This window comes from Trachinotus anak, unplaced genomic scaffold (genome assembly GCF_046630095.1).
Source record: "Trachinotus anak isolate AG129_WGS33_773 ecotype Australia unplaced genomic scaffold, CSIRO_AGI_Tana_v1 ptg000002l, whole genome shotgun sequence".
In the NCBI taxonomy this organism is placed as follows: Eukaryota; Metazoa; Chordata; class Actinopteri; order Carangiformes; family Carangidae; genus Trachinotus; species Trachinotus anak.
In genome coordinates, this window is record NW_027273853.1 from 24,142,871 (window position 1) to 24,154,167 (window position 11,297).

Sequence of the window (11,297 nt, forward strand, 5' to 3'; positions counted from 1 at the left end):
GGAGGAGGGGGAGAAGGAGGAGGAGGAGGAGGAGGAGGTCCATGAAGCTTGCTTGCAGTAAGGAATAAATGAGATGGTCATTTGGCCCATGACAGTTAAACTCATTCAAAAGTGACACAACACATCCACAAGTGTATAGTAGTAGTAATAGGTAATGATACTATAATGGTTTTACCTTCCACTGTATATATATCACCAACATGATTGATCAATTGGAAAATACTGATGCAATATTATTGGTTTTCATGAATCTTTGGCTTGTTCAAACATTATTCAGACAGTAGACTCTGTGTTGGACAGACATTAATGAGTGAAATCCCTCAGATCCCAATATGATGCATGTTATTCTGCAGCTGCAGAGCCTCAGGATTAAAGAGCAGCTGACAGGCCAGACTCTGATGTGCTAACTCTAAACCGCTGAAGTCCAGTGTGGTCCCAGCCCATTTACTGACAAATGATAAATGTAAATTCTTCTGAGTGTGATGTGTGTATGTACGTGTGTGAATGTCTCTCATTATAACATGCAAAGAGCATTTTATCACAGCTCTGTGGTTTTAACTGACGACTTCAGCGTCAGGTCACCTCACTCGTACTCAGCTGGACGCTATGAAACACTTTCAATAGACCAGTTTTGTACTAAGGAGTGTTATTGTTTTATAATCTGATGATTCATTGAAGTACCTCAAAAATGTGAGGTTGACACAAAACACAACAACGCCTGTGAAACTTCATGTAAACAAGTCCAAATAGCCCTGCAACAAATAGCATCATTGTGATATCCACAAGTTTATAACACATTTCAGGTGACTGTTAGAGAGTAAAGAGAGAATAACAGAGATTTTACTGTATTGTATTAAATTATAATGTAGGAAGTAGGTAGACAAAGAGCAGCAAAGTGTTAAGTCTTGTTAGGGATGTGTTAAGAGCTGCAATTTTCAGCACACCTGATATGGAAGTGTTCCAACAAATAGCATACTGATAATTTTGTGATTCTTAAAACCTTGGCAGTGAGATTAAATCTTGTCCTCAGACAGAAGAAGACCAGAGGAAAAAACGTTTGGTTGTTGATGCCAGTGGTTCGTACTGTTGGGACGCTCTGCAAAACTCCTACTTGGAATTTAAAGAATCTTTTGTGCAAAATTGATATTTTGGCCTGAGATTGAGACCAAAATAGAAAGAGAGCAAGAGAAATGTGCTCAGTATCATTCAGTATCATTGGCGTATTGGGGGAAAATGTTTGGGGAACATCAAAAAGAAAAGAAAGAGATCCAACCAAACTTTCCAACACATCCTCTTGGGACCATGGACATGGAAAATGTCATTCAAATGTCAAAGCAATATTGGCCAATACTTGATAGAATATCTTGTTCCTGAAAAAGTTTTGGACAGAGTGAGCGACCAAACATCGGCATCTGTATGAGGCTCTGCTGCTGCTGCTCTCATCACATCAGTGGTATCCAAACTGTCACACAAACCAAACGCAACAACTTCCTCTGCTGCTCTCTTTCACACGCTCACGTACTCTCATGTCAACACTGTCCTCCCACCCAGACTCACCCTCAGACCGCCACTTCCCTCCCCCACCCCACCCCCCGGTGAATGCTTGTCTGTCAGAATCGCCCAGTGTGTGTTAATCCAGGAGGATTGTGGTGTGGTATTGTTGCCTCGCTCAGGGCCAGGGATCACTCTGATTGCTCTGAATGCTCAGTATCCCTCTGTTCTGCCTGCTGTGTTTCTGCTTTGCTGTCACTCACTGTTGTGGCCCACGTTTTATTGCCTCGGCGTGTTATTTCCAGTCCCTGGTGTCTAAACAAAAGAGCGTGTTGTTTACAGGTCGCCCGTCAATAGGCAGGATGCTGGACCTGCTGCATTAACAAACCGGATATGCAAAGTGCAGGACTTTAGTTAGGATGGTCTTTTTAGTGAGACAAATATTTTGAAAAGACGCAGGTGCTCTGGTGGTAAAATTTACATTTTACCAGTTGAGCTCAACCTAAACCAATCCCAGCTGACACTGGGTGAGGGCGGGGTTAACACGCAATACAAGTCGCCAGTCTATCACAGGGCTGACATATAGAGATAAAACCAGTCACACTCAAATTCACAGCTACAGACAATTTAGAGTCACCCACTAACCTAAACCTGCATGTCTCTGTGGAGGAGGCTCAACATAGAGAGGCTGCAGACTGCCGGCTGGTTGGGACCCAGAACCAAATGTTTTGTTTTGTTTTTTTTCTTTTGGTTTTTGGTAAATCATTTTGGAGTTTCCCTGAGAATTTAGTCCTAGTTGCATAAAGCTAAATATGTGCAGTTTTCACCCCCTCTCTTTTCTCACAGCACTGATTAATCTCCCAAAATGCCTTGAGAGGTTACTTACTTTTGTCCAATAGAAAATGCTCCTCTCTTTTACTCCTATAATGTACTTCCTGTAAATACAGGTTGCAAGTCGGGACACTTTTGATACAGTCTTATGTGACAAAAACATTTTGACATTATGTAAAAGACACTGGCCTCTTGGACAAATGACTTACAGGTTGTTTGGAGACTAGTGTCTGAGCCTGTAAAGAATGTGATGTCATGTATACACACACATTGTATACACACACAGGCCTACATTCACATGCATATACAGTAAATACACTGCCACAATGAGGTAGAATTCATCACACACAGAAAACCTGACCCCTGTAATCACATGTTTACTAAGCTGACCACCACCACCACACACATGAAAACATATACATAGACTGTGATTTCATAACCAAACAGTCTTAATTACTATACAATAATAATGATTAACGTCAAAAACATATATGTTGCTGAGGGTTCGTGGGGGTCAGGTCAAACCTCTGTCCTCAGAGATGAAAACACCAGGTGCCTGAGTGAAAATGTTTTCCTGTTCAGGTTCCTCTTTAGACATCTGAAGACCTGCAGTTATTCTAACAATGTTGGCGGGTTGGTGTGTTCAGAGCATGAAGCATGAAGCAGCCAGAGTGCAATAAATCCACACAGCCACAAACAGAAAGAAAAATTGTGGTAAATCAACTCAGCAGGTAGAACAGTGTGTTCAGTTATGGCAACAATGATAACCAGACTTTTATAGCTACAAAGTGTTGTGGAAATAAACACATGGCTCTTTCTTTCCAAAACACAAGGCCTGAGGGGGGCAATTTTTGACTGATATTTTCTGCACCATGAATCAAATGTACAGGTGGTGACATTTTCCAAAACATCACTATTTATGTGAGACAAAGAATGCACCAACTTCTCCAAAAGATTATCTTTGAGTTATAAACAGAAGAGTCTCCTGCAGGTTCTTATCACTGCACTAATCACACTTCATCACATGGCTGCAGAGGGCTGGTGTAGTCAACTGGCATTTAACCCTGAGGACTCATGATTCTCCGTGGTTCATGACTGGGGTCCAGCGCGCTGCACAGTAGTGTCAGTCATCACTGGACTCTTGAAATGGTGTGGGGAAGTGACTTAGAGCTTGTTGTGTCTCCTCAGCCCCACGCTGCGCTGCTTTCCATACGGGGCGGGGTGGCGCTCAGTCCGGCGCACAGCGCAGAGCGCACCGTCACCAGCTGCTCTCCCAGCATCGTCTGCCCCTCTGACCGGACGACATGGGTCTGGAGAAGGAGAAATCGGACACCAGCATAATTATGGACGAAGATGAGTTCAACAGGTCGATAGAGCCCATTCTGTCGAAGAAGGGGAAAGAGTACACGGCGGCGCCGGACCGAGATCCGCACGATATCAACGCGCACTTGAAGGTAAAGTATGTTGCATTGTGCGGAATGACCCATTGAAAGTGAAACTTCACAAGTTAGCGACTGCCAAGATGAATTATCAGCCCTTACAGTCGGTGTAACCTCGTTGTTTTCATGTCATGAACTCTCAAGATTGGAAATCTGAGGCTTGAATACCTGGAAGTGGCTGCCTGCGCGTCAACCCTTCATCTCCAGACACCTTCCTGCCAGTGTTTCATGTGTGCTTAATGATTTTTTTTTTTTAAGCGTAATTTGCCCTCTCTATTCCTGTGTGATCTCACAGGTCGGTTTTGAAGATGTCATCGCGGAGCCCATCTCCACACACAGCTTCGACTCAGTGTGGATCGGAAGCCACGCCGCGTTCGAGCTGGTCAAATTCATCTTTTACCGCCTGCTGACCACGCTGCTGGCCGTGCCCCTGGCCTTCGTCCTCGGACTGGTCTTCGGGGTGCTCAGCTGCATCCACATCTGGTAGGAAGAGGTTCCTCTCAACCTGCAGGTCTCTGTCCGGTGCTGTTTGAAGCCTGGCTTATCTGACGGGAAGTGGCACCTGAACATGTTATGTGACAGCATCCGAGTATCACATTAGATGGCTATAGGAGCGTTACAGTGATGTCATGAGACAAAAAAAATGACAAAAATGTGAAAAAGAATCATTAAAATTCAAGAGATTATAAAATGCAATAGAGATATTATAGTAGGAGTATTTTAGTGACACTAAAAGATATAAAGTGCTGGAAAAAGTATTTAAAAAATCCTCTTGTAACTAATACTGACTGCACATTATAACTTCCAGTAGGCGTATAAAGTATTATATTGATATAAAATTTGGTAAAAAAATTAAAATAAAAATAAAAAACAACCATTAAAGTATGATCATATCAAGTAAAAACCCTGTTTGGAGCAACAAAGACACAGTTAAAATGCCTGTGGGAACATTACAGGAACATCAGGGGCCACAGCAGACTTAATGTGGCTCTTAAGAGTTATTTTTACGGTTTACGTCACATGTAGCGTAACACTGAAATATTTTGTCAGCCTTTTGTTTTTATACTTATATTTGGATAGTTAGGTCACGCTTATGTCAGCTAAATGCATTTGCTGTGAGTTGAACCAGGTGCTTCCAGGCTTCATGCAAAACGTGCACATACAGTAGGTTCCCAAAGAGTCCATTTATTAAAGGTTGATGAAACAACATTTTATGGCACAGAGGGAAGCACTCTATGGAAAGTTGGATGTGGGGGTTGTGTAGTGGAAAAAAAAAAAAAAAAAGTCGTGGAAAAACACCCCATGCCCTTTGCCAGATCACTGGCATTCTAGTAGCAATTGAAGCCTATTTTCAGACCAGAGTGGGACATTCTTCAGATGCAGATGGAGCAGTGCTGAGTTACTTTTGCATGACCTTTCACCTTGATGAGGTCGCAAGCTCGAGCTCCACCTCAGTGTTATGACGGAAGAAGCCACCTCAGGTATTCATCAATAGAGGACTGAGTGAGGAGGACACTGAGCTGGTCAATACATCTGGAATGTCAGGAAGCGAGATCTCACAGAGGAGGGGACGGGCTTGCTGCTTCAAAAGAGGACGCAGCTTTCACAGAACACCCTCACACTGGAGAGAAAGGAACAATCAGCAGGAACGCAGCAATAGGATGCAGTTCCTTAAAGAACCTTTATAAGAACCACATTACAGACAAGACAGTAACAGTTACTGATAAGATAACACAAATATCAGAAATGAATTTACAGCATTGTTACAGAAAAATAGGCCAAATATGAGTCAAAACATCATATAAAATCTTCAAACTGACTGGATTTTTTTTTTAATTAGTGCAAATGTACCCAAAACATAAACATTCAATCATATTTTTTATTTCATTGATATATATATATATATATATATATATACACATAATGATATACAAATTATTGTAAAGACAATGTTTAATACATTTTTAAGAAACACTGGTATCAACACAGGTGGCAAACAGGTAGCAGAGTAATCACAGCATCCTGAAAAAAGATGCCACATAAATTCAATCATGTGTCCCCTGGAATTATAATGAAGAAAAGAAAAGACCTACTCTTTATTTACTTGTAGAGCCATCATTGTGGTCCGAGTCCACCTGGCTGCCACTCAGTTTCTTGAATATAGAAAATGAATAGTATTGTAATAGTGTTGTTTCTTAGCATCTTTTTCACCTTGTCTTTCCAGGTTGGTGATGCCTGTGATCCAGAGCTGCCTGATGCTCTTACCATCCATCCAGGTGGTGTGGAGGAGTCTGACAGACATGTTCATCATGCCGCTCTTCCACAGCATAGGAAAGAGCCTGTCCTCCATTCAAGTTAAAACCACCGAGAACTGACGCAGACGCCTCTCGGTCCCCAAGAAGAAAGAAAGAAATATGGGGCAGATTGGAGTGAAAAACAATTGGGAACGATGCACATGAGTTCTTATAAAGTCGGATGTAAAAGTTCTGACGAATCCTGTAAACAACTAAAAATAGTTTCTGATTAAGGCCACAACACCCCTGGGTTAAGTACAGAGTTACATATGGCCCTTGTTTGGACACAGCATTAAAAACAACAGTAATTTGTAGCCTTGACGCCACAAAATTTCACTTTTCTTTAACCAATTTTAGCCATGTTTGAGCTGAGATAACTAGATTTCATTTGACCTGCAAATCAATAAATACTCAGAGATGCTTGTGCATGTTAATGGTTAATAGACCCTCTATATCAGGCTATAGGAGCATAAGCTGTTATGACAAACAGTTTGAGACTGACTTTATAAAGAGCTCACGTGCGCCACCCAAAATGGAGTTGTTTTGCTGATTGTGACCAAAAGAAATTCTTGTCATTCCATGACTTAGTGGCAGACAGCAATGTAGAGGAGTGTAACTTTACTGTTAGGGCAAACTTACTGCTGACCTGCTAAGAGATGTAATATTTCTGCTTTTTTTATATATATATATTGTATATATTGCAATAACTTCAGCTGGAAGTTGAATGTAATGACCCGAATCAGAGTAGCTAGTTGCCTAAGATGCTAAGATGCAGCTTGTTGCACATTCACATTATTTTATCTGCTGTGTTGATCTCACTGTGCATTGGCAATAATACTGAGCATTTGCTTTCATATGGATCTACGGTAGAGCTGTTTTCACGTGTTACTGATCGGCTTTCTAATTTATTATTTATGCAACGACCAATTCTTGATTGGGAAACACTGACATCAAAGTAGTTCACTTCACTGCAGACGCGCCACATCTCGCACTGCGTTCTGTTGAAGCCTCAGTTGAACTGAGACTTTGGTACATGCATATTTCATTTCGAGGTGTTTTTTGTTTGCTGCAGTGCTGTGAGTTAGTGGGCTGGGTTTTTGAATATTTCTACAGGAATAAGAATCAAACAGCGACATAATTTTTACCTTTTCTTGCTGTGGATTTGATAAAGTTGAGTTTTAGGTACAAGCCTGCACAGTTCACCTCTCGCTGTGAGTTGTACAATCTGAAATTCAGACGGTGACAGAGAAGGAATCAGTGTAACAGGTGTCAGGCGCATCTTATACTGGTTTGTGCTTTCTAGTGAGATTTCAGCATTTCCACTGTGCACTTTAACTTTGTCCTTACAAGTGCAAACTCACTTCTCATAACCAGACACATACTGTATTTCCTTATACCTTGTACTGTCTCTGTCTTTAATCATTGGAACTAATGTCTATGTTTCATGTGATGGATGTAAATCTGTGCAGCAACATTTAAAGCTGCATTCATTTATTTGAGTACAGGCTGGAAGACACACACATCTGATTTATTACCCCCTCGTTGTGGCTAACATGTTAGCAAACTGCTGCACACTCTGCAGACACAGAGCAACGTCAGCATGCATATTTAGAGTCATGTTTCTTACAGCTCAGATTTTCCATGAAGATGGGAGCTCAACAGGTGTGATTATAGCGTTAACTAACATTTGCATTTTTGACAATTCCAACTTGTTACTCAACATTGTATTGCGAGCTAGCAAGCTAACCTGCTGAACTTCTAGAGCAGAGAGGCAGAGCGACGTCTGACACAACAGATGACACTGCATGACGTGATGTTTTGTTTCCAGCAGCTCTGTCAGAGCTTTTTTTTTCTAATCCTTTCACTGATGTTGGGCTGATGACAAGTCACCAGCCAACTTTCAGAGGAAATTCAAGGTAGCTGTTGTGCAATAGACACACACACAGGTGTGTGGCTAAAGCTTTTTTTATCTCCTCAACATAACATGTAGCACTAAACAACCTCAGCTCAGCCCAGCTATGCTTCAAATGTCATATAAATCATAATGTGACCTGCATCTGATGGTAAAAACATATACTTTTATTTGTTTGTATGTTATTCTCACAATCATTTTTTTAAATGTAGCTTTACTCGGACTTTGGATATACTCAATTTGAATAGAATCTCTTTCACTTCAACAAGCCAGATGTGACCAAAATAAAGACATTTTTTCCTCAAGGTAATTTTTCTGTACATGGTTTCTTTTTTCTGTCAGAAGAGATGAGTGGTTGGGATACGCAGCTGAGTGCCAGAGAGGTCTCATAAATCACTATGCTGAGATTGCATAAGACACTTTCCTATACAAAGATGAGCTGTGGGTCGATGGAACATGACCTGAGGCTTGGCTGTTGGACCTGCAGGCCTGCACAACGTTTCTACCTGTTACACTCCACCAACCTCTCTGCACTTCATATTTGTACCTCCAGCAGGTTTGTATATTTCTGTGCATTCTTTTGATGCTCAGTACTCCACGTGTGAAAAGTGCTTCATTTTAACCATCAGTAGTTATATACAGAACACAAATGGGGAGGACGTGCTGCTGCCTGTGAGGGTCAAATGAGTCAAAACCGCGAACCAAATAATTAACTGTCACTGACTCCCATTTCCAAAAGAAAAAAGATAAAACATTTTTGGTATGTAGCCGCACACTGTGAAGATCAGTTACTCTGACTTGCATTGCTGCATCTGCCTGAAAAATACTTGCGCTAATGCAACCACCCAATCACAGCCCACAGTGATGAAACAAAGCATTGTGACATTTTTTAAATATATATAAATACACACACACACACACACACACACACACACACACATATATATATATATATATATATATATATATATATATATGAAGCACATCTGAATGCACTGATGTTTTCTGTTGTGTTTCAGCTACAAATGTAGGGTAAAGGGTTTTTAATGTGAAGCCTGACCTTTGACTCCAACCATAGACGGATATCCCAGGCGTGCTGCTATAAGTGCAACCATTACCTATGGTAGAACAGTAGCTACACTTAGTGACCGCCCTAATGCTTAGCGTACCACTCAAGGAACAACATAGTGGCGCAGGGATGACGTATTTTTTTAAGGCTAACCCAGATGTTCGCTTCACTCTTGTTCCCTCAAGAAAAAAGGATTTGGATTACTGCAAAAAATAAACTCTGTGGCATAGAAAACTTTATGAAACTTACACATTTTCCTCAGCACGATTATCTTCACTAATAAAACCCACTTCTAAGATTTTTGTGGCCTTAATACAATCAGCAGCAGTAAAAAGCTAATGTTATGCTGTAAAAGAACTACACCACGGTCACTTGACTTTAACGTCACCAACACTACACTTCCAACTTGTAGTTTGACCTAGCCCATACCTCTTCTGCAAAAGCCTTTCCTCTTACAAAGTTACTAATACGTTTTCAAAAGCACGAGTATAAACACAACGAGGCTGTAATGGTGGACTGGTGAGTAGATCTGTTTTTGTGTAACTGCTATATCACTGCTGTTAATACAGACACTCCCTGCTTGACATGCATGGAGCTAAACATAGCACCTGTAAAAGATGCAACACATCCTGTGTGTCAGTTAATATGCGCCTGACAAGAAATCACATGCTTTCTACCATGCACAAAGAAGTTTCAGCTCTTTGTTTGCATTGTGTTTGTGTCAGTCAGTAAATTATCTAAATTTACCCACGGTTAACTATCATAATAAGCCTTTAATGAATCCAGTCCCTACAATATGTAATATGTAAATGTGAACGTATTTTACGTTTCAGTTGTTTTAAAGGAGCCGTCATCAGTTTTTCAAGGTCAGAAAGGTCATTCACACGTTAAGCTTTTACAGCTTTTCCAGTGTTGTCCTCCACACTGAAAACACAGCTGGCACTGGGAACAGAATCAGCTGTTTAAGAACCAGTTCTGTCACTGCTCTGATTGACACATTCAATATTTTGGATTGTCAATTCATAAACTGAAAAGACCTCACTGTTCCCACTGGTCCGTTCTGCATTCTGCAGCCTCACACTTCACAGTGTTTTCTGTATCTCAGCCTCCAGACACAAAGTCATGCCTGCTTATGATGCTCACGTAGGGACCATTGATGTTTGATATCAAATGATCATCTTTGTTTTTAATCAATTTTGAATTATAGAAGCCATTTACACAAACAGCATTGCTCATACGACACAATATGCTTACAGATATGTTTCCAAATATGCTAATATTTGCTGCCAGGTCAGAAACTGCTGATGTAGCTGCCTCTGTGAGGCTGCAGCAGCATATCTGTTTGAAGCAGGTGCTCATTTGTTTATTTAGATCTGTGTTCAGCACCACACCCAATGAAGTATAGAAGAGTAATTTTCTTTTTATAGCACCTTTCCAGAGCACAGTTACAGACAAAGGCAACAACAAAGGCTCTGCATCAGCAGTTGTAGTGTAGTGGTGTATTTACTTGTAAAAAGAAGAGAAATAACATGCACAAATGTGTTGGCTAATGCCCTCCTCACTGTGCATGGTTGAGAAAAGAGTAGAATGTGTGGTGACACATGGATTCCGAGACACAGAAGATCAGATCAAAATATTTCATGAAAGATTCTTAGGACTCTTGGTATTGCTTTCTGAAAATCCACTTGTATGAAGAGTGTCTAAGTTTGAACTTATTACTTATTTAATTCTTAATGAATCACTGACCAGATATTTATGGATCAGCTATATCAGTAACTTATTATTAAGAAAAACTTTCCATGTTATAAAAACAACCACAACCTTAATACATTTATTAACACATTACTATAATTAATCAATCAATCATTAGCATTGATTACTGCAGTAACATTCATAACTGCACTATTACCTAATATGAAAAAAACAAGTCAAACTGATTTTTCACAATCTGACAGCAGAAAACAGTGATCTTATAAATTAGATACAACCCATGATGCACTTGTAAAGGGTTTCTTATCAGTAAATAGTAGCTGAATCTTTAAGAAGCTGGCCTAGGAGTTCTAAGAGATTAAATTGACATAATACATAAAAACTCAACACAACAGTGAACTTTAGTTCTGTTTGAAAGCAAAAACTGAACATGAACCAAAACCTCTGTTCACATTTCTTCTCTGTACTAAATTAAAAAGCAAATAAAATTGATGTTTTCAGCCACTAAAAGAAGTGAAAAACAACTTTCCAGAGTTTAAGGGTGGCACCCA

The 11,297-nt window shown here is 40.4% G+C and overlaps 1 protein-coding gene across 1 annotated transcript; it reads left to right on the plus strand.

The window, feature by feature from the left end:
• The first annotated feature begins 3,499 nt into the window (after window positions 1-3,499).
• Window positions 3,500-8,277, plus strand: cav2 (caveolin 2). The gene is made up of 3 exons (XM_071457397.1): window positions 3,500-3,776; window positions 4,057-4,244; window positions 5,986-8,277. The coding sequence occupies exons 1-3, from the start codon at window positions 3,627-3,629 to the stop codon at window positions 6,134-6,136; spliced, it is 489 nt and encodes a 162-aa protein (XP_071313498.1). The 5' UTR covers window positions 3,500-3,626; the 3' UTR covers window positions 6,137-8,277.
• Window positions 8,278-11,297: the final 3,020 nt, after the last annotated feature.

Bases quoted from the DNA above. Each gene is read 5' to 3' on its own strand.
- cav2 (XM_071457397.1), top strand. From the start codon at position 3,627: ATGGGTCTGGAGAAGGAGAAATCGGACACCAGCATAATTATGGACGAA. The intron at 3,777-4,056 runs GTAAAGTATGTT...GTGATCTCACAG, and splicing joins ATATCAACGCGCACTTGAAG to GTCGGTTTTGAAGATGTCAT. The intron at 4,245-5,985 runs GTAGGAAGAGGT...TTGTCTTTCCAG, and splicing joins CTCAGCTGCATCCACATCTG to GTTGGTGATGCCTGTGATCC.